The following is a 25,206-nucleotide window of genomic DNA, read 5'->3' on the forward strand; positions in this document are numbered from 1 at the left end:
CATGTTAAAATGGAGAATATTTCCCAACAAACACACATCACTCGATAACCTGTGAAACATTCAACATATCAGGGATGAAAAACGAAACATCAAAATCCTATAGCTTTTTTTACATCGTCAATATTGCCCGAGTACATCTCTCTAATGTTATCCTCTTTTTTTGTTGTCTCAATTAAGAAAATAAAGCAAGGCAAACATATTCTTGATCTCTATAAATCCTTAATACATCCAAAGCACTGAATACCAACAAGAGGCAAACACAGGACTTGGAATAAAAATACAACTACAGTATAAAGATAAATTCTATTACTGAAACTTCAAGGCACAAGACTATGAATAGACCATGAACTTTCTACCACGGTGGAACTGGAATCTATTTCCGATAGTTTCAGTTTGACGTTAAATCGTCCTCCTTGCTGCGTTTTTAGTCATACGGGTAAATTTCATCGACTTCAGTTCTACACATAAATAAGAGACGTACTAAAGAAGAAGAAGAAACTCATATTGGATCTGCTGGGTACTATCATACTATTGCTATTGAGATAAAATGGTCTCTTTTTTCCAATGATGGATTTATAATAATAAAAAACTACTCATAATAAAAATAAATCTAACACAGAAAATCACCACAAGAATTAGAGCTACCATCACTCAAACAAAAACCTCAACGATGAAATGAATGTTCATATTAAATAGACCCAAGTGCACAACCTTCATTCGACTGTCTTTTATACCTCATGGAAACCTTGGGATTCATGTTGGCATGGTTGGGCTTAGCTCTTAAGAGTGCTGTTTGAAAACATCCTATATATAATAGTAAAGGGCAAGCAATGTCCTATCTTCTAATGGCAATCATGCATATTGATACATGTTCACGTACATAGCATGTTTTTTTTTTTGGCTACAGGGACACAAGGACATTCCAAAGCATATTTCACTGCCAGAGGCACAACGAACCCAAACAAACAAAGATAAATCAAACCAACCAACATATAAATAATACTACTCCTAATCTGTCTTTAACCATTTGTAGGGCTCCATTTTTGTCAGTGGGCTTCTGAGCGCTACAAAAGGCTAGAAGTTCATAAAGCAGAGGGGTTTTAACAATACATCATTTCTAGATGAACACAAAACGGACAAGGATGAATAAAATGAAGTGTATACATCATTTCTAGGTGGACACAGAAACAAATAAAAAATGATACACCAGTGCACGTCCTACCTATGAAAAACGACTGAATAAAAATCCCAAACATCGAGTAAAATCACCTCCCACTTTGCTTCATTGAGGGGAAAAAGGTGTTTGTTTAGAATCAAAGGTCACTTCTAGTAATCTCCCAAATTAAAGGCACTACCCTTTCTCTTTCTGACGCAGATTAAGAACGAAACTATGAGTTGTCGTAACTTCAATTCATGTCTGGAGTTTTTTTTTCCTGTCCGTTCTTCAACCTCCGTTCTCCCGCTCGAGTTTAGTCAGACCGGGGAGACGTTTCACCGTCAGCCTCCGGTTAAGTGAGGGCTCAAACTCTGATGAGGACAGAGAGTGAGTTGGTGGTGTTTTTGGCAACCCTTAAAGTCTCTTTGTTTGACCTCAAGCAATTAACCAAGTTGCCTTTAAAGTGAGGACTGAGGACTGTGAAAATCCATTTCCTTCATCTGCTTTTGACAACTTGAAATGATTACATAGCCCTTGTTTTATTCTCTTGTCTCTTCCCGGTGTGGGTCGAGGGAGCGGAGGGATGGAGGGGTAGAATGGACAATTTCATTCTCGACTAGACATGAGGATAGAAATTAACATGCTGAGAGATCCACAAAAATCCTGCTCTAAAGAACACTCAACAGCTTTCTGAACCCCTAAACCTTAGGGGTTTCTCAACCACGTTCCTGGAGGACCACCAGCTCTACACATTTTCTATAGCTGCATTCGAAATCACCTACTACACAGTAGGTACTGCATTGGAATTTACATGTACAAATCGGCCTTTAGAAAAGTTCGTTCTATACAGTGTGAATGTCAGTAGTATAAATGGAACTTGCGACGTACTACATCCGCCATTTTGTCATGATCACGTGACCTAACCGTATTCATGAATTCTCCCGTGGGTCATTATGGGATAGCGTAGCATCCATAAGATGCACACATCAGAATCTCGCCGGAACTAGTAGGCCATCCGGGTACATCTCACGTACTGTTTTTCGAATTCTATGAATTCAGACATACTACTCGGCTCACATACTGTTTTTAACGTACTATATAGTATGGAAGGATGCAATTTCAGACGCAGATCATGTCGCCTTAACCAAACACACCTGATTCAGATCATCAGCTCATTAACAGGGACTGAAAGCGTTTGAAATCGCATACTTCCATACAATGTAGTACGCTAAAAACAGTATGTGAACAGAATAGTATGTCTGAATTAATAGAATTCGAAAAACAGTATGTGAGATGTACCCAGATGACCTACTACTTCTGAACTGCGCATCGAATGAACGCTACGCTGTTCCACTATGCAATGCGAGAGATTTCATGAATGGGAGTAAAGCGACGCAACTGACGTTACGTGATGACAAAAAGGTGAATGTAGTACGTGCGAGATCCATTCATACTACTCACATTCATGCCATGTAGAACATACTTTTCTAAGGGTCTAATAGTAAATTTCCATTCAAATCCAGTACCCACTGAGTAGTAGGCGATTTCGGACGCAGCCCAGTAATGGGTGTGACAGACAAAGGAGACATCCAAAACATGCACTGCTGGTGGTCCTCCAGAAACATGGTTGAGAAACACTGCCCTAAACGACAACAAATATTAAAAACAACACCCTATTCTATGGCTGAACTAAAGTACCAGACACATAAAACAACATGAAACAAGTGCTGAGTGCTATTTAAATGGTCTCTGTTAGGACTCTGATTAAGGTTTAGTTGCGTATATTGTTCAGCGTTTGGGTTAATGACAGTGCACATCCATCACCAAAGCCAACATAATAAATATAGAAGATTTCATACTAAGACAAAACTCAATGCAATACTTTAGGATGGAAAAGGGCAACCAAACTATTTCAAATACCTTTTGTGGCTGGTTTCATATAAATATCAGTCTAAACCATTTCCTTTTTTGCTTTTGTTACCCCTTATCTGACCATAAATGTGACACTGAACCACAAAACCAGTCTTATGTTGCACATGTATATTTTTGGCAAGAGCCGAAAATACTTTGTATAGGTCAAAATGATTGACTTTTTGTTTACGCCAATAATCATTACAGTATTAAGCAAAGATAAAGTTCCATGAAGACATTTTATAAATTTCCTAATTTAAATTAGGGTTGTCAGGATACTGAAAATCTTAAATTTTAAAATGTCTATTTCCCGCAAAAATTTCAACGTTGTGAAGCGCATTCTTAAACACGGCTGAATTGCCATTGTGTTCACGTGCTAAACAGAAATGACTGTGATTGGCCATAAGCGTCATCAGTTCACCAAAGCCGCGAAGATCAGCTAGTTTGTCTATAACAGGGGTGCCCAAACTTTTTCCTATTACGAACCAAAAAGCCAACTAGATTGAGGGATGTGGGCTGAATATATACCAAAGAAAATTAAATTTGCCATGGGCAATTTTCTAATTTATTCGGTAATAATTAAAAATAACTAGAAAATGTTGCTTTAAATCATATTAACTAATGCCGTATCATTTTAACATTTTATAATAAACTAATTAAAGTAAAACATAAACAATCCCATTTATAACACAAGTTCAATGCTGAATACACTCGTCAAGCTTACTTTGATTTGCTCGCAGATGCCTTGTGCAGTTTGCTGACAGTATTTACATTTTAAAACATTTACAGCATTGTTGTTTTTTTGTAACTCTGCAATAAAATAAAGAAACAAAAGCTTACATTAAATATGTAATGACGATCACTGTCAAAGGCATTTTCTCCAACCACCTCCACATCTTTCTCCCTTTTTTTCAGATGGAATGGCGGGCCATATCAAAGGTTTCCATGGGCAAACTTTGACCAGCAGGCCCTACTTTGGGCATCTCTGTTCTATAAGCTGGCATACAAGCAATCCTCTGATGAATTGCGGCTTTAAAACCCTCCAGTGTCCCTCTATTTGTGATTACACTTAGTCAACAGCAGTGAGTTTGCTGAACTGATGACCCTTACAGCCAATCACAGTCATTTCTGTTGAGCATGTGAACACAATGGCAAATCAACACTGTTTTAGAACATGCTATTGGGAAACGGACGTTTTTAAAGTTCCAGTATCGATTGCTTCCGAATTCCAGTACTGTGACAACGTTACAGTAAATATATCAAAACTCTTTTTTTAGTAATGTGCATTGTTAATAACCTAATTTTGCAACTTTAAAGACGATTCAAGAGTTCACACTTAGATATTGCTTGATAATAATAGCAGGTTTGGCATGCTATCTCGGGAGAGATACCCTGAGCTTGGAGATAATTGAGCCCAGGGCTCCCGCCTGGTCAATGAGCATGTGAGGCGGTACAAGATCAGTAAGTTCTCGAGAGCTCGCCCTGGTAAAGAAGGAAAGGAGGAGATGGGGTGGATGAGGGGATTCTTCTAAAACGAAGATGAGGGAGTAAAGCTGCGGTCACACTGCACTTTCCTCCCCCTCGACGTCCATTCATATACATGCGAATACGTCAGACCGGAAACGCAAGGTAATGCGGCAAGTTTAGCAGTTGGTTGCAATGGAGAGTTCAAGTTTGGTGAACTCTGACCTGCAAAATCGCATTATATGATTGCGTGAGACTAATCGAGGATCAAAACAGGACCTCTCTGGAAATTTAAAACATGGACCAATCTCTCGCTTTTTTAATGTCTAATCATCCTGTTTAATCCCGTCCCTTTTCGCAGCGCCGTACGACAGATTTTCGCAAGCTCAAACTAAAGTTCTGCAAGTCTGACTCTTTATAGTGAGTTTGGAATGATCTGATTGGCTTACTAACGATGACAGATGAGCTTCACTTATCTCACCATTTACAATTTTTGAACCTTCATATTTCAGATATTCATATATTTGTATATTATCCAAATATCATCTAATCCCAACAAAGTATAAATTAATGAAAAGATTACTTACTTAGCTTTGAGAAAACTGCACACTTAAGAAAGGTTTTGCGATCCAAGGTCACAATTGTGTGATACCAAATACTGTAAGTGAAATTTGACTTTTGTACATGATAATTTAGTACGCGTGGAGTATTATTACAGAAAAAGCTAAACAAAAGAATGGCTCTGTATAGCAAACATGTATTCTAACACACATCTGAAGAAAGTTACAACCTCCGGACATGAAACAGAAGTCTGTGCAAGGCTAACAAGAAAAATCTATGCATAAAAAAAGGTTTGCTTCCCACAATTCTAATATTTAATGATTCTGAGAGCTCAAAGTAAGGTGCATTTCATCTAAGACAGAATAAAACAGAAAAAAAGTGCTTGTGAAGTCTTTAAAAATGTTATATAATCAACAACGAAGAACTTCCTCAGTTTGGTTCAGAATTAACCAAAAGATTCCTCCTTAAGGTATAAGATACCTTCAAGATACAATCAGATATATATAGAGAGAGATATTAGGAGTTAATTACTAAGATACTCATTGTCCAATCTCTAATTATAATAAAAAACTGATGCAGGGAGCCGTGATTTGTGCTCCTTTTTTACTGATTGAAAATGTCATTTAGAAACAGTAGGATTTGTATTAGAAAATTTAAAAGACTCTTCTAAGATGACATGGTGTATGCAGAATGTATGCACGTTTTTCTTTCCTTCATTGCCAACTGTTTCATCATAACACTCCATTCAAAATATTTACTCTTCTAAAACGTCCTTCATCATAAGTGCTGCGCCTGGCTTTATAAACCTTTATGTACAGGAAAGACGATGTCGGAGTACTGTAATAAATAGCACGCAAAGCACGCAAACATCAGCAACCCATGCATTTGACACAGCTACAGCCTGACAAGACATTATATAAATATAGCCATCTATTAACTTTCCCGTCAGTTTCATTTTTAGAACAGCAGCTCTATGGGATTAGTCTATAACCACACACACAATAAAACCAAAAGCTACATCTGAAATGGTATGCTTTTTTTTTTTGTTAGGGATTTGTGTCGCGCAGACACAAGGCCACTTTTTGAATTGTACTTCATGGAAAACAAGCAGGTAAACATAAATTCCTTTTCTCGTCTTCTTCTATGCGAGTTAACATTTACTCCATATGCTACACCAGACTGTGCTTTCAATATTCCCTAACAAATACATTTGTGCTTTATCTTTCTCCACCAAAGATTTTCTCCTCTATTTTCATTTTCTCCCTGGAAACTGGCGACTAGATTAACTGAACTATTGTTATTTAATATACAGTTATGCACTAAAAATACCAACAAGCCCAAAAAAGAAAACATTATTTCCCAATTCGACTGATTTTCACAGGGCAACAGGCTGGAAATGTCAGCTTGGCACAAACCCACAACTAGGAAGTTCTTGAGTTAAGCTAGCGTCTTTAATTTCAAAGCTGAGGATGCTGCGACAGCTGCGTCCGACTCAAATGGAAAGGTGAAGATGGGAAAAACATGGCCCTTTTTTACTCCTTCAGCTTGGCATCAGATTTGCCCCTTCGTTTTTTTTTTATGACACAAAAGGAAGAACACACTGATAGGACACCTTTTTGCTATGGCTGAGATGACATGACTATGAGGCATTTTAGTACTTTCGAGAGCATCGGTGACGACTATGGTGTGTAACTTGTGCATCCATTACCACTCAAGTGTGTTTCTACTTCCTACAAGCTCTGACAAAGGAATTTTAGTCGAGTGCTAAGATATACTAATACAAAGATATAGTGGGAAATAAAAGGAAACCATAAAGAATAAGGATAGCAGAGAATTCATCCGGAAGCAAGAGAATATCACCCTGCGTCCAACCCACAGAGAGAACGAGACACAACAGCTGCCTTTTGTTTAAGTACGTTTACATTTTTGTTTCTCTTTTTCTTTTTTCCTCGGTAAAAAAGAACGAAAAATCGCTCGTCTCGCTGCCTCTTTGCGCATAAACCCTCTGACGATCGGTCACTAAGTCAGTCAGCTCACTGGCTCGCTCACTGGTGTCCGGGACTCCACCGTTTCCTCTCGACTCGGCCTCGGGACGGCGGAGGGAGGAACAATGTCTCTCAGCTCCTTGCTTTCCCCCGTCACGGTCATGGAAGCCATCTTGCTTGCGTTCTGGGAGTCCCTACTCGAGGAGCTGCCAGTTCTGGCCTCCTCCCTGCAGGCCACGTGCTCCGCTTTGGGCCTGGAGGTGCTCAAGTCCTGCGGCTCGTTTTCCAGCCCGCCGTGCGTGGAGTGACCCAGGGAGAGCTGGTGAGCCTGCGGAGTGTAGGTGGAGGGTGTGGAGGCCTGCAGGTGTTGGTGTTGATGGTGGTGATGATGATGGTGGTGGTGGTGTTTAAAGTGCTGCCCTCGCTGATCTCTCTTCTTGTGACTCTTCGGTGCAACTCCGCTGGCTGTCGTCCCACTGCTGCTGCTTCCCGGATCTGCCTCTTTGTGCTTCCGGCTGGGATGCTTGTGAGGCTTCTGTCCTGTTTCTGCCTCCTCCCCGGTAGGGGTCACAGTTGATGCAGTCAGTCGTTTCTCAAAGGTCTCTGTCGCTGAGGTGGTGGATGCCTCCAGCTCCTCTAAAGTCTCTCGGGTTTTGCGTTTTTTGATAGGAAGAGCCCTCTCCTGAACAGGCTTAGCGGAAGACTCCTTCAGGGCTTTTTTCTTGGCTTCGGCGGTGAGAATGGCTGCAGCGGCGTATGCAGCAGCAGACCCCGTCCCCACTGTTGACTGTGAAACAGTTGCTGGCTTGCGTCCACGTTTTTTAGGGGTGCTTGGCGGATCCTGCTCTGATTTCCTCTTACGTCCTCGGCGTGCTTTGGCAACTGGCGCTTGCCCTAAAGGAGCCCCTGGTTCAGTTTTGGGGGCCACAAAGGGCATCTTTACTAAGAGTTTTCCTGGACTCTTTTCTATGACGCGTTTCACCGCCACCCCTTCTGTAGCCTGTCGTACCTTGCCGCTACCTTTAGGCCGCCCCCTTCCACGTCCAGAGGGTTTGACCATTTTAGGCTTTTTTGGCGGTCTTTTTTCTCTGCGAGACGGGCTTCCCCTGCCCGTGACCGTGAAGTCAAAGTCATTGGGATCTGTAATGGTATCGCCAACCTTTTGGAAGTATGCCATGAGCTCCACCTTGGAACGGAAGGCTTTCCCTTCTGGGCTGAAAAATAAAAACAAATATATTACTATAAATTGATCAAAAGTTTCTCGGTAGCTCAAACAGAAGAGAGTGGGACTAATACAGGCAAGGCCATGCGTTTGATTCCCAGTAAAAAGGATGAACTGTTAAAATGTAAATGCGAAATGTATTTGGATAAAATCTGTTAAGTGCATACATCTGACATGAAATGAAAGTAATTTGAATGAACATTTGAATATGAGAAAGTCTTTATGTGCTGAAGTTGAATTTGTAATCCTACCAAATACACTACCTGACAAATCTTGTCATCGATCCCAGTCATAAGAGCAATTAATAATACCTTGACTTCTAAGAAGGTAGATTTTTCAGCTGAATGATCTGTTGAACTGCATCCCAATCATCACAAATACTGCAGAAAATCTACTGGAACATGCATGGACCCAAGATTCTCAGAGATATAAGTCAAGTTTGCTTAAGGAAAAATCCTAGTTTAGGGTTACATTAACTATGGGGGCATGCGAGAGATCTGCATAATGGATGGCAACATCAACAGCCTGAGGTATCAAGACATTTGTGCTGCCCATTACATTACAAACCACAGGAGAGAGGGAACTCTTCAGCAGGATAGAGCTCCATCTCATACTTCAGCCTTCACATCAAAGTTCCTGAAAGCAAAGAAGGTCAAGGTACTCCAGGATTGGCTAGCTCAGTCACCAGACATGAACATTATTGAACATGTCTGGGGTAAGATGAAGGAGGAGGCATTGAAGATGAATCCAAAGAATCTTGATGAACTCTGGGAGTCCTGCAGGAATGCTTTCTTTGCTATTCCAGATGACTTTATTAATAAGTGATTTGAGTCATTGCTGAGATGTGTGGATGCAGTCCTCCAAGCTCATGGGAGTCATACTCAATATTAATTCATTTCCACTGCAGCATGACTTTATATTCTATACTGGACATTATTCCTGCTAATCGACAAGACTTTTGTCTAAGCAAATTACCTTACTGTTCTAATTAAATAATTCAAAATCAAGGCATGATCATATTTTATTTTGGTCAAATAAGCGTAATCTAGAGGCCTTTGCCTTTCATATAAGCCACTTCTAAAACCAAATGATCAACTAGAAGTGAAGTTATTATTTGTTGTTCCTAAAACGTGGATAGGCGACAAGACTTCTGTCAGGTAGTGTACATCATGTGCACCTGTGGGTTAAATACAAATATTGTGTGATTATGCATGCTTTAAAATTTTTTTATGTGGAATCAAAATGTATTTATTTATTCTTTAGGTGAACAATTGCTCAGTGTGAGTTTATTTTTGTAATCTTAAATCAAAGTCTGTCTATTTGCTTCCAGGATTGGTGTGGCGCTACGTCTCTGTTGACGTCAGTTTAAAGTCTTCAGCCACAAAATTCTTAACCACACCCCTCTTAGTGTTAGTTTGCTACGAGGGAACAAAGGGCAAAAAAAAAAAACATATCCTACTCAACCTTCAGTTTCAGTTAGTATACCAACAAACTGAAATAAAAGTCTTAGCAACATCCAAATCACAAAGACTTGAAATATTGTAAGAACTGTGACGCATCAGTCAGCATGCACCCTTATTTGTTAATTGTTTGGCAGAAAAATACATTTCAGAAAGTGCTTAGCCCTACAACAAATCTAAATAGATTTACATACAGCTAAATTACAAATCTCCACAACCCCAACCAAAGTAATGTCTCTCTCTTCACATGCAAATAAGATTTATTGAACAACCACTGAGTTGTTATATCATGCTTTAAATACTGCTGGGACCTGTTATGCAAGCTTGAGTCTTGCACTGGAAGCAACCAGCAACATGCATACTAATGTTAATTTAATGTCAGATCTTTATAGATTTATTCATGTTCACAATTAGTTTTTTTTTTAATGTTTGTAAACTGTGTTATTTTATTATTATAATTAAATACATGTACAGTAAGGTCCATAAGTATTTGGACATCAACACAATTTTAACATTTTTAAACATTTTTGGCTCTATCTTACAATGCATTTGAAATGAAATGAAGATGTACTTTAACTGCAAAGTGTTTTATTTGAGGTTATTTCCATCCAAATCAGATGAACACTGTAGGAATTACAACAGTTTGCATTTTCATCATATTTCATATCCATTGTGTTGGTGTACAGAGCCAAAAATGTGCCAAAAATTGTGTCGATGTTCAAATATCTATATATAATTAGATCTACATTTAATTTATCATTAACTACAATTAACCCAGCCTCAACATCAGCAGTAAATATGATCAACACTTCACCCATATTAAATTTATTTTTTAATTCAAAACATTTGAATAAAACTGACTTTGTTTGGGTCAATTAAATGTAGTTAATATCCAATAATATGCTGTATTTTTTAAACTGACATTAAAGGGGTGGTCCACTACGAATCATATTTTAAACTTTAGTTGATGTGTGATGTAGATATCTATTACATGCTTAGGGCTCTATTTTAATGATCTAAGTGCAAAGTCTAAAGCGCAGGGCGAAAGAACACAAATCCACTTTTGAAAAGAAAGAACAAGTCCGAATCCACTTTTGCTATTTTAAGGACGGAAAAAAAATTCAGTTCTAATTTCCAGCAAATGAATAAATGAGCAATAATAATGAAGTGTGGTAAATATCCAAATACACCTGCTATGCCACATATGGTCTAAAACCAGGTGGACAAACCTAAGCTTGTTTTTAATAAAACAAATATAAATATGGATATAATAAATAATACTGCAAATAATAATAACATTATACGAAAGCAAATTGTTATGAATAAACTAAAAAAGCCTCCCCAACCCCAAAGTTAAAGAAGGCATGAAGGGGTTTTTATATTGATGTATAAATTAATAAAAATTGTAATTTTTTCATCCCTTAATATTTAATCATTTGTAAAGATATTTCCATATTGCTGTACATCTTGTGTGTATTAAGCAATGTGTAAGCAAGGCGCATATCTAACACGTTCTGCGCAGGACTTTAGACTTTGTTTTGAGCTCGTCTATGGCCCAGTCTATTTTAGTTCCTCAAAATAGCAATGTGCCATCAATGCGCCTTAACACACCTCCTTTATAGACCAGGACACCTTTGGGCGCACATATGAGCGCAAATGCATTTGCTATTTAAACAGAGTGGCGCAAAACATCCAAATGACGCTTGCGTCGAGCTGAAACTAGCAATGAACATTTGCGTCGCCCCTTGCGCCAGGTTTCTAATAGTATCTAGCGTTAATGGTATGTTGTAGCAAGGAAGTAAACAACAGGAAATGCTGTTTGGCACTGTTAACAATTTTTCTACAAATTCATATTGATCAGTAAAATCGTTGTAAGCAGCCACAATCTTCAGCAGCGCTGCAGTTTCTCTCTATGCGACCACTTTCACTGTCTTTCTATGCGGACGCTTTCCCTGCGTTCTACATTTCAAATAACAAACTCTCAAAAGATATGTAAACATTTTACATCACTAACACATGCTTATTCCGAATATATGTGAAAGACACTTGTCAGATTTTACTTCAGATAACAGGCGTGAGGTTCAGCTGTGTGCTCTTCATTTTCTTTCTGATTCAGGCAAACTGATAAGGCTGTTTACACAGCGCAAAAGCGCAAGCCTGTAGGGGCGTGACGTGGTGATGTAGAGCCAATCTGCGAAACACAGCACATTATGTTAGCTGACCAATCAGAGCCTTTTGAGGGCGGGTCTTTCAGAGGAACTAGGAAATATGATGATCGTTTTCATGTTAGCTGAGTAGCTGTATAAAATCAAAGTAAGATATATGAAAAAACAACGTGATTTTTTACAAGTGAAGCATCAACACATTGCTTTGCATCTTATAAACACAACAAAGCCTTAAAAATACACCACCCCTTTAATATATTTATATATATTTTTTTATATAATATATTTTTACTATAATAAATGTGGCTATTTCACATTATTGATAAAATTAATGCATTAACTAATGTTTGCTAGTAAGATTCTCTTTGTAAAGCGTTACCTATTGTACTTCGTACACTCTGAATATTTAATATATACAATAAAGCAATACACAAACATTTTTATTAAACCTGCATATAAAGTTACCTTTTCTGCAGCTTAGGTCAGTTTTAACATGATGACCTTCCTTTAAAATTAATATACACTTCAAACTTTAATAATGACTGATGTGTTGTTTGTGCATGATTTGGGTGCAATACTATGAAAATGACACCATCACAGCTGCTCTCAAAAAACGAACTTCCTGTAACTTGTACTAACTTGATAAGGTAGACGTCAAATTTGCCAGCGGAGCGCCCTGATTTGCGCTGTTTCAGCTTGCGTGTCCAGCCCTGAGGCAGCGAAGGATCTTCATACATTGGGCCTCTGTCCCGAATGACAGACCGCCGCTGCTTGGCCGATGCGGAAGATTCTGGAGCGCTGAGAGCAGCTCCAACTTCAGGGTCAATGGGTTCAGACTTCCCTGCCTCTGCCTGCTGTCCGACATCCCTCTGCGTAAAGAGAGACGGGGGCGGAGGAACAGAGACTGTGGTCTCCAGTTTTTCCACATCATGCCTTTCCTTTTTGCTTTTCTTATGCTTCTGCGTCTTGTCTTTTGAGCCCTCCTGGTCTTCATTCTTGTCCTCACCTCTGCTGACAACAAAATAAATAAGTGTCACACTGAGGCAGTTTGACAGGTCTGTATTATAGTCAGCTGTATCTCTAAATGTGTTTTTTTTTTAAAGCAACACTGGCCTTTTTTGTGAAATAAGCTCATTTTCAACTTCCCTAGTTGAGTTAAACAGTTGAGTTTTTTATGATTTTTGTATCCATTCAGATGATCTCTGCGTCTGATGGGAGCACTTTTAGCTTAGCTTAGCACAAAACATTAAATCGGATTAGACCATTAGCATTTCGCTAAAAATAAAACTCAAAAAAAGAGTTTTGATAATTTTCATTCTACAGTGTTTCCTCTAGAATTATTTCCAGCTGTGGTGGCAGGCCTTTTTTTACACAGATCTAACCAACTACCTGTGGCGTTATTTTAATGACAAATGTCGTGAGCGCAGTGTTACAAAACGAGATCGCATTTATGTAATAGCCTACGAGCGTGTGAATCACTTTGCTTGCACGCCGATTTCCTCTGCTCATGCACAAACCTTCTTGCACGCCGCCTCAAATATACGCTGCTCAAGTTCAGATCTTCTTGTGCGCTCCCAAATAAACGCTGCTGCAGTGCGATTTAGTGTGTTTATGTAACGAGTATGTCTCCAACACTTATTAGATTTGCTAGGTGTTTTTATGAATGTCTCCAATAGACCTACAGAGTAGCATTAATGCGTCCTGAAATAAAGTGAAACGGCTATACGTCGTGTTTGCTGGCCTTTACGCATCTGTCAGTCAGCAAGTAACCTTAAAGGGTTAAACAAATAACGCACAGCACAAATACAGTTAAAGAAAAGTTTGCGCTGTTTTAATTTTCTTACCTTTTGATACGATTTGGTGCGATTATCACCCGCTATTAAAAAACAACAGGACTGATTGTTTTGAATTAAAAGCTGTAATGTAGCCGTGGCGGGATCAATTTTGGCGTGGCGGAAGTATGAATGTAGCGGAAACTATGTACTGTTATTATGGCATAATAATCAAGGAACTTTATTGTGGTACCATGGCTGCAGCAGGCTCAATGATATTATAGCATTGACACATGGTGATGACAAGATGTAACTACAAATGAGTCTAGCTTTAAATAGGAAAATTATCAACTCTTTTTTGAGCAAGATGTTAATGGTCTAATCCAATTCAATGATTTGTGCTATGCTATGCAAAGCTAACAGTGCTCCCGCCAGAACTTAAAATTGGCTGAATAGATTCAGAAATGGTCAAACTCAACTGTTTAACTCTAGGTGGTTTATCATTTGGTAATATTCCCTAAAAAGTGGAGTGTTCTTTTAAGATTACATTAGAATGCTGTGTTATAAATTGCCATAATATTTTCTGATTGAGAGCTTGACTCTTCTGTAGTTACCTTGAGTATGACGACCAACAGAAAATCAAAAGTTGCAATTTTCTAAGCTGATATGGATAGAAACTATACTCTCATTATGGCGTAATAATCAATGAATTTTGTTGCTGTACCATGGCTGCAGCAGGCACAATGATATGATGGAAATGATGGAAAATGGTTAAACTCAACTGTTTAACTCCAGGTAAATTATGAAATATAAAAATTTCCCAAAAAGTGGAGTGTTTCTTTACAAATACATACAAATTCTGTGTAAACATGTTTGCCATAATGTTTTCTGATTGTTAGCATGATTCTTCTGTAGTTACACTGTGAACGAAGACCAACAGAAAATGAAAAGTTGCTATTTTCTAGGCTTTCTGGTGTAATAATCAAGTAATTTTGCTGCTGTACCATGGCTGCAGCAGGCGCAATGATATTATATTGTTGATATATGGTATGATATTTGTATCATTTTCTGTCAGTCTTAATACGAGATGCAACTACAAAAGATTCAATCTCTAAATAAAAAAAAAATACCAAAACTCATTTTGAGCAAGATGCTAATGGTCTAATCCAATTCAATGATTTAAGCTAAGCTAAAAGTGCTCCCGCCAGACCTGAAAATTTGCCTGAATGGATTTAAAAATGATTAAACTTACATTGTGAAATAAAAAGTTGCTATTTTCTAAGCTGATATGGATGGGAAATATTCTCTTTTTCCGGTGAAATAATCAAAAAGATTTGCTGTGGCACCATGACTGCAGCAGGTCCAATGATATTTTATTGATATATGGTGATGATATTTTTATTATTCCCGGTCAGTCTTAATACAAGATGTAACTACAAAAGATTCAAGCTCTAAATAACAAAAAAATATCAAAACTCTTTTTGAGCAAGTTGCTAATGGTCCAATCCAATTCAATGATTTATGCTAAGCTAAGCTAAAAGTGCTCCTGCCAGACCTGAACATTGGCTGAATGGATTCAGAAATTGTTAAACTCTAGGTGATTTATAAAAATATATTTCATATTTTCCAAAAAGTGGAGCGTTCCTTTAATACTACAGTAAAATGCTGTGCTAACATGTTTGCCATAATGTTTTCTGATTGACTCCTCTGTAATTACATTGAGTATGAAGACCAACAGAAAATTAAAAGTTGCTATTTTCTAAGCCAATATGGATAGGAACTATACTCTCTCTCGCACATAATAATCAAGGAACTTTGCTGCTGTACCATGGCTGCAGAAGGCACAATGACATATTACTATTTTTATTATTCTCTTTTATTATTATCTTAATACATGATGTCACAACACAAGATTCAAGCTTCAAATAAATAAATTATCAAAACTTTTTTTGAGCAAGTGGTAATGCTTCCCTTAAGTGCTAATGGTCTAATCCAATTTAATGATTCATGCTAAGCTAAGCTAAAAGTGCTCCCAACAGACCTAGAAATCAGCTGAATGGATTCATAACTGGTTAAAATCAACTGTTTAGGTGACATATAAAATATAATATTTCAGAAAAAGTCGAATGTTCCTTTAAGATGACATAAAATGCTGTGTTAACACGTTTGCCATAATAAACTCAATATTTTGGCTTCAAAGCAAGCTCATTTACAGATCACACCAGCTCTATGAAATACTTCCAGCGAACAGGCAAGATGTGTGAATTTTAAGTACTAGCAGAAAAAAACTCAACCAAATGCAACTGATGCAATTAACATCCTAACACCTTTGAACGTCATGTGAAACTGAGGTCAAGAATGTGTCAACCACGTAACATCACGAGAAGCATGTTTTCCGCTAGTTTATTAGTGTGCATACAGAGATGCACGGAAATCACCCTGGATAAAACGAGAGGCCCATGTCTAGTAAAACCTTGACGCTGAGGTGAATCACTTCGTTTTCAAAGAACGGAGGAATTTCCCCTAGGTCTGTGGCTTGTCCTTCAAGGAGACGATAAGCTCTTTGTCGTATTTATGAAAGAGGTCACTAATAAACCGATTTGTCTGGAGCTTACTCTAAATTCAAGTTTTTTTGTTTACGTTATGAACAATTAAATGTTATAAACATATAATGAAAGGTTACCACAATACATATATATAAGTTTTCCTTTATTCTCCTTAGCTTCAGTAAACTAAACTTTCACAATAACAGCCAGCCTTAATAAAAGGACATTTATTAACATTTAAAATTACTCTGACAGGCTGGAGATTGAATCCTCGTACAGATCCCACATGTTCTAAGCTGCAATGCTGTGTCACTTTTAATTATAATATATTGTAGAAATTCAGCTGAACACATCATCAAATAGCATGTAGATCAGGCGTCATCAACCTTTTGGTAACTGAGAGCTACTTCTTGGGTATCGTTTAATGTAAAGGGCTACCAGTTTGATACACAGTTCCTAATAACAAATTTGCTCAATTTACTTTTAATTAAATGTTATTATTAATAATTAATGATATTCATCTATGTGAAGACACTGATCATGTTAATGATTTCTCACAATAGTTGTCAACATTGATTGGAAACAGATAAATATCAATATGCAACACTTCATTTGTCTGAAATTGTTTTTAAAGTTTTTTTAATATATAACTTAATGTCATTTTCAATTTTACACCAATGCAAGTGTGATTTAAAAAGAATAGCTACAAAAAATATTAGATGCAGCTTACTGGTGTGTGGTGCTATGGTAAGCTAATTTTATAACAGGCCCACGGGCAACTCATGTGATCCTCGCGGGCTACCTGGTGACCCCTGATGTAGATAAACGTGAGTGAAATCACTGTTATCTTATAACCTGATGAACACAAGTCTGCAAAAAAAAAAGTAACTGGTGTTTGAATGAATTAACTAGTCAAACTTTAAAGAAACAGTTCCCCCTAAAATAAAAATGTACTCGTTATTTACTTATCTTAAATTGTCCAAACCTTTATGCATTTCTTTCTTTTGTTAAACCAGGGTTTCCGCAGGTTTAATTTAAGACTTTTTAAGACCATCAAGAATGACATTTTAGACTCATACAGGGTTAAACGCTAAAGATTTTCTTAATGGCCCAGCAGAAAGAAAAAAAAATTGACTTGCCCCATCATTAAACAAATTCTAAATACAGTTTCTTTGGTCACATATTTTAAATAATGTGTCAAATCAAGTAGGGCTGCAACAACTAATTGATTAAAACGATAAAAATCTATTACTAAAAGCACTGGCAACGAATTTCATAATCGATTCACTGTCTCGCGCGACACTGGGACAATTGTTTATTAAAAAACACTTTAGTTCAGCGCAGAGTGAACACGGTCTCTCTCGCGTACTGATACAGAGTTCGGCGCCTCATTGACAGACATGAGGAGAAAGGGAGTTCAACAGCAGGGTCCTACTTTTGTTCCACTTTGAAGTGAGGACCATAAAGTCCCTGGTGCTCATGTTTAACTTGTTATCCAGCTTGACAAGCATGACAAGTTAGCGTTATGAGCAGCAACTGAGAAAATCAAACTGAGCTTTGGCGCGGTGTCTGGCACTGGGTATAATACAATTTGCCGATGTGTTTTAGTCATATCAGATACACATTACACATAGTGAATGTAACTATAAAGTTAGTAATTTACCAGCCACTCACTTGGATGTATTTGAGGAGTAACTGGTGAATTTACGTGCTGAATCCTGCGTGTTCTACTTTATGAATGAGGCAAACGTGCGGCAGCAACTAAACATGGGGACGACCATATCTTGTTATAGATCATGATCACTGGTAAAACTTCTGTTTGAGATTATATATCATTAGGATTATTTTACTAACCCAATTCACAAATAATTGAACTTGTTTTAAGCAAACATTCACTTAATTTTAAGGTGTTTTTTTCTTTAGAAAACATTTCTTATGCAATTTCAAGTGTCTAGTATGTATCTTGATTTAAAAATATTTAGATATTTGGATTGAAAACAGGACAAAACTACTTAGTTTTTTTTATTTTATTATTATAAAAGATCAGGAATTAGTTTTTTTTTACTCTGAAAAATAATCAACAGATTAATTGATTATTAAATAATCGTTAATTGCAGCCCTAAAATCAAGCAAACCCAAGTTGTACACGTGCAAAAAATTTTCAACTTAAGTCTATAGCAATTGTCTTATAGCAATTTTATGTAAAGAATTCTAATGTTGTGTTTTATGTATTTATTTGATTTTTATTTTATATCAAGCCTCCCTTGAACAGGTGTTGAGAATTAGTAAGTCTGCTAAAACAAATGCATTTGGTTTGTCCAGTGTCATTATGATGTCCATGTCAAATAAACCATAAATAAAATAATATTAGTCATAAACAGAGTTTGCTAAAAGTTTTATTGAGATGGATTGCTGCTGATTGGATGTGCGTTGGATTGATTGTTTAGCATTCCATAAACAAAAGAAAATTAAGGCCTGTTTAAAATGATTTAGGACCTACAAGACAATATTTCAATATGTATTAAGACTTTTAAGGCCTAAAACTTTGAAATATAATATATTTTAAAACTTTTTAAGACCACGTGGACACCCTGTAAACACTAAAGATATTTTGAAAAAAGGAAAAACAAATATAGTAGGTAATGGTTACATACTTCCAGTTTTCTTCAAAATATCTTCTTTTGTGCTTAACAGAAAAAAAAGGCAAACCGGTTTGGAACATTTAGAACATAGGTAAATGATGACAGAATTTGTTTTATTTTGGGGTGTACTGTGCCTTTAAAAGCATTCAACAAAGACGTGCATCAAATATCATAGAGTTACAAGAGTTTGAATTTTATTTCCAAATTGCCTAGTTATTCATATATATATATATATATATATATATATATATATATATATATATATATATATATATATATATACTAGTGCTAAACAATATATAATTTTAGCAATTACATCGCAATGTATCAGCAATAGTCACATTGCAGGAATAAATAGCTTATTAAAGATAAAAAATGCAGATATTAATCATTCATTTTCTTGTCGGCTGAGTCCCTTTATTAATCGGGGGTCGCCAGAGCGGAATGAACCGCAAACATATCCAGTTTATGTTTTACGAAGAGGATGCCCTTTCAGCTGCAACCCATCTCTGGGAAACATCCACACACTCATTCACACACAAACACTACAGCCAATTTAGTTTATTCAATTCACCTATAGCGCATGTCTTTCGAATGTGGGGGAAACCGGAGCACCCGGAGGAAACCCACGCGAACGTTGGGAGAACATTCAAACTCCAAATAGAAATGCCAACTGACCCAGCCAAGGCTCGAACCAGCGACCTTCTGGCTGTGAGGTGACAGCACTACCTACTGCGCCACCACGTCGCCAGATGCAGATAATAAAAATAACTTATTATTATTATTATTTCTAGAATGATGGCCATGATATTTTACATTTTATTGTTCAATTTCTGTACTTGAATACTGGTAGACTCCCCGGAAAACCATAAATCACTGTTTATTTATTTTTTAATATAATTTATGCAGATGCACTGCATAGAAAAAGTTTTGATCATCCCAGTCAATCTCAATGAAATCTTTCCAGATAGAGCTAATAATATTTGTTCATGCAACAAATAATCGCATTAAAACTAAATATCGCAATGTCAGATTTTCACAATACGATGCAGCCCTAATACATACTGCATATGACTGAAGAACAGTGGGCATATTTAAGTTTTAGTAAACAGCAACAGCTCAATTCTAGAAGCAGAATCCACAACCAATGAAACTTTTAAAGACCTTGGTGATTAAGCATTCATATATGCCTTGGTAGAATTTTGTGAAAATGTTTTGAACAGTTGCTAATTTGCCCGAATGCAGCTTATGTTTATTCATTTATTTATTTTCATTTCGGCTAAGTCCCTTTACTAATCTGGGGTCGCCACAGCGGAATGAACCACCAACTTATCCAGCATATGTTTCACCTATAGTTCATGTCTTTGGACTGTGGGGGAAACCGGTGCACCCGGAGGAAACCCACGCGAATGCAGGGAGAACATGCAAACTCAACACAGAAACGTCAACTGACCCAGCCGAGATTCGAACCAGTGACCTTTTTGCTGTGAGGCGACAGAACTACCTACTGTGCCACTGCGTCGCCCGTAGTTTATATTTAATTCCAAGTTATTTAATTTAAAACTGCTTATTTAAAAAGAAGTTTTCCAGTGGAAAACTATTCATTATCTTGTACGAGATCTCTAATAACAAGACAGTGATGATATTCAGGCATGTTTCCATATCTCAATCTACCTTTATATTTGCACATGTGTGAACACAGTGCAATAAACAATACTTTAACAATGTTTTTATAACAATAACTACAATAACTTTGAGGAATGAGTACACTAAAATTATATGGTCAATTAGTCATGGCAGCATGTGTTTAGGTCATTGCAGCTTATTAAACTAAGATAATCAAGTCCTAACTTAATTTTACACATCAGGCAAGTCAGTTTGACATAATATAAATTCAAGGGACGCATAAGGTTAATTTGATTCAACCTAAAAAAATTAAGGCAACCAGGATTTTTTTCTACAGTGTAGGGTTGAGAAGCACAATATGAATGCTTGGTGACACATTAAATGATAAAATAAAGACTGAAGATCAAGACTATGGGAAAAATAAATAAATATGAAAGGCTTTTAATACTAAAAGAAATAATCCAAAACAACTGTTTACAATCACTTTGTCGGATTTCACTTTAATATATTTTATCTATTGTTCTAGAAAATAAGGAAAGACTCTAAATTCTAATTCTTTCAGTAAAAATCTGTGTAAAAAAACCCACATCCGGCGTTCATCAACGTTGCTGGACAAACAATTTTGGGATGTTCACATGTTCTGCATTCCTAATAGCTTTTATATTTTTCATAGATACTATGAATACAACTTCCATATAATGCTAATTGAGAAATCACATGGAACATTTTTTTCTTAAAATTTGTTAAATCCCAAGATGATATAACCACACATGAAATTGCTGAAAATGCTTAATAAATATTGTGAAATTCCAGTCACGAGATGCTAAATTGAAATGTTGCTTAATGCATTAAAATCTCATTGCTTTGTGCGTACATTTAAGCATTTACACCTTCATCCTGTTTTGCGTGCTGCAATAATTAATTGCTAGGGCCGGTACAACTTCATTTGGTGTAGATGAAGTAATCTATTCATTAGCCATGGACTATTATACAGGATTGACCTTATGTATGAGGTACCAATTTATGAGATGAACACAAATGAACACCAACACATCATATTGTTTGTGTAAGTCACGACTTTGTTTGTGTCAGGCCAATTAAAGAATCGTGATGAAACACATTTGATTGTGAATGTGTACAATTTAGTATCAAGTACTAGGGGCTTCATAGGAGGTATAGCAAAACAAAAGTTTTGAACCTCACTCAGTGTCCTATACTCAAAAATATAATTGTTCAAACTAGAGCTGAACAATAAATCATTTGATCATCGATATCGCAATGTGTGTATCTGCATTAGTCATATTGCAGAATTCAATTATTAACGAAATATAAAAACACAAATATATTATTATTTCTAAATTATTTATTCAATGATGACCATGCGTTTTTACATCTGATGGATCAATTTCTGTACTTGAATACTGTTAGACTGCCCAAAAAACCATAAAGCACTGTTTTTTATTTATTTTTGCTTGTAATTCATGCAAACACACTGCATAGAAAAAGACTTGATCATCCCAGTCAATGTAAATTAATAAAATCGTTCCAAACAGAGCTTTTCAAATCATCTGTTGAAACTATATTCATATCGCAGTATATATCGCGGCAAATAAAATATCGCAATATCAGATTTTCTTTTGGATCTTTTTATGTTCAATCCATGAAAATTTGTCAAAACCAACCCTGCATTTTTTACAACATACACTCAAAAAACTGTTTGTTCAAGCTACTTAATTTCAATAAGATGAAGGAACACAATTCTTGATTGTTGTTTTTTTTTGGGGACAACTTAATAGTTTTATGTTCAATCCACTTAAATTTGTAAAACCTAATAAGTTATCTTACCCAGCAAGCATTTTTGTTTTTAAAAGATGTCGAATAGGCGTCTAAACATAGTTGTCTTGGCTAAAACAAAGCTAAATTTGGGCTGTCAGTGAAAACAGAGTCTAAGATAGGCCAAAACTAGACTAGTCATCAAATAAACTGAAATGAATTACACACGTACAAAGTCTGTCTAATCTGTCTATTTGACGATTAGTCTAGTGTTGGGCTATTCTTAGACATCTATTCAATTTTCACTGACAGCCCAAGTTTAGCCTTGTTTTAGCCATACTGTCTACAATTAGATGTCTACTAGATGTCTATTAAACACAAAATTGTTTGCTGGGTAATTGCTCGATGTTGTCCCAACACAAATTGATTGTGTGAAACCCAGCATTATTTACAGTGTAACAACACACTTTGAGATGCAATTCTGTCCGCACCAGACATGACACAAGAAGTGAAAACATTCAGAAGTGTAGAATAATGCATCGGTTTATAATTTAATTGGTAAAACTGAAAGCATATTTACATTATATTAAGTACAAGCTAAATGACTGTTGTCACTGGCTCGCTTGTTTTGGGACTTTCGAAGCTGCACATCAATGCATTTGCTCTTCAATGTTTGGACTTTCAGCAGTGAAAATAAACCACACTGAACTGAACTTCAACTCTGAAAACTGAACTGATATAGTTTCAATTTCCTAGAACTTCTATGTTAAGCTGCTTTGACACAATCTACATTGTGCCAATCTAATCTACAATCTACAAAAGCGCTACAAAAATAAAGATGAACTGATGTTGTTGGTTTGCTCTGAGTTCACATTTCGAATTTCACATTCTGAGTTCACATTTCGTTTTCAAACTATGTGTTTGCTGGTTGTTTTATTTTCACTATGACAATAACTGGCATATATGATGATGTTTAAACACACAATGGTAACATTTAACAAAGAAAAAAGCTCACAATCAGCACATGAGGTGATTATTGTTTGTTGTTCACGCTGCCGTTCAGCCGTGATGTCGCAGTTGTTTCTAAAATAGAACCTTAATGAGCTACTGTTGTGGATGTTTAGCAAAAAAAAAGTGTATTGCATATCAGAAAACAATTAATATCTGCATTATACAGCTCCCAATGTAGAGATTTTAAAATAGGTATTATTAAATCACAACAAACACTCAATAATTAACAAGCATGAACTACTATCTGAAAAGACATTTGAAAACAAATGAGCTTTTAACAATGTTTATTTGAGCTTTCTTTTGAGCCATGACAATAAAGTGCAACATTTGGAATCTGAATGAAAACGAATTAAAAGGTAAATGTAAAATATTATGTAAAAAAACTATTCAATTAGAGTCACAATGCACAAACAGCGGCAAAATACAACTTTAGCTCCTCCAACTCCCATAAAGCACCAGTGCACCACAAATTTTGCAATCTCAAAACATTTTAATACTTGTATGTTTATACATATTTTGTAAGAAAATTGAAATACACTATTACTATAAAGACAAACAACAACTTTATATACTTGTTAAGTGTGACGTCATGCAAAGCGGCTATAATAAACGCTTATAAAGCGATGTAATACTTTCGAAAATCACGATCACAATGTATATTTCCATGACTAATCAGAAGGCCAGTAAGTGATTATTTTTTATAAATTGCTAAAATATTGATGTCTGTGGTGCAGCATGTCCAGAGACTTTCATGTACACCATGATTTTATATCAAATTCACTTTAATGTGTGATATGACTAAAAAGTGGTCATAAACGAATATTTTCTCAATTCAAATGAGCAGCGGCTTGGACCAGGAAACAGTATTCCAGTCATCACGACTTCACAAGCGGATAAGTTTATAATGCTCCCTTTTATTTGTCATTAGCAATGACTTTGTGGGATTGTAGTTTTGTCCCTCATTAAAGCCATTAGGTAGGTATACAGTCTATTAGGGCTGCTTGATATTGGAAAAAGCTGACATTGCAATATTTTCGTTTACTGCAATACGTATAGTGCAATATAAAAGCAATTTCAGCAGATGACTTAATTAAATAGCTTATGAAGACTTTATAATTTTAGATCAATTGGGATGATTCTGTAGGGGAGCACATCTGCATAAAATATCATTTAAAAATGATTAGTAAAGTTAGGTCTTAAAAACACTTTCAAATAATAAACTTTAAGTTTTAAATTAAGGCTGCACGATATTGGAAAAATCTAGCATTGAGATATATTTTTTTCATTTTGCGATATATATTGCGATATGAATTAAATTTCACCAGATTTATATCTGAAATATTTTAATATCTCTATTTGGAAAGAATTTATAATGTTAGATTGACTGGGATGATTCTGCAGTGGGAGTGCATCTCCATCAAATCTAACAAACAATCTATAATCTTTTTGGGGTCCCCAGGCACATTTTCACTGTAGTCTGTGCTACTTGCAGAGCGTTTCTGTATTTGCATGTGTTGTGATTATTTTCACATATAACAATCTATAAATACAATAAAGAAGAAGATACAATTGAAATAAAAGTGTTTTATCTCTTCCCGAGTCTAACAGTATACAAGTACAGTAAGTAAATGATAAAAATAATTCAATAAAATCGATGCTGAAACTGTTGTTAAAGTTACAACTGGTACAATTAATCATACCTCAGTGCTTTAAAGGTCATTATACAATCACAAGCATCAAAAACACATCCAACTGATGAATCATAATCCAGACTCAATATTGCGTTAGGCATGGGCCGGAATAAGATTCTGATGGTATAGTAAACTTGGATAAAAACATCACGGTTTTTACAGTTTGATGGTATTTTGATTACTGCTCTAAAATATATATTTTTTAAAAGTCTGTGTAAAAA

The 25,206-nt window shown here is 36.2% G+C and overlaps 1 protein-coding gene across 2 annotated transcripts in view; it reads right to left on the reverse strand.

Moving 5' to 3' along the window:
- Positions 1-7,033: 7,033 nt before the first annotated feature.
- The window catches only part of mecp2 (methyl CpG binding protein 2), a 21,011-nt gene continuing 2,838 nt past the window's right edge, over positions 7,034-25,206 (reverse strand). The window contains exons 2-3 of one of the 2 annotated variants that reach the window (NM_001328555.1): positions 12,564-12,932; positions 7,034-8,291 (exon numbers count right to left, since the gene is read on the reverse strand). In NM_001328555.1, coding sequence (NP_001315484.1) covers positions 7,121-8,291; positions 12,564-12,932 — 1,540 coding nt within the window. In that variant the 3' untranslated portion in view covers positions 7,034-7,120. Of the gene's footprint in view, positions 8,292-12,563; positions 12,936-25,206 lie in introns of both variants that reach the window. The other variant, NM_212736.2, reaches the window with a different exon arrangement.

Source organism: Danio rerio, chromosome 8 (genome assembly GCF_049306965.1).
Source record: "Danio rerio strain Tuebingen ecotype United States chromosome 8, GRCz12tu, whole genome shotgun sequence".
In the NCBI taxonomy this organism is placed as follows: Eukaryota; Metazoa; Chordata; class Actinopteri; order Cypriniformes; family Danionidae; genus Danio; species Danio rerio.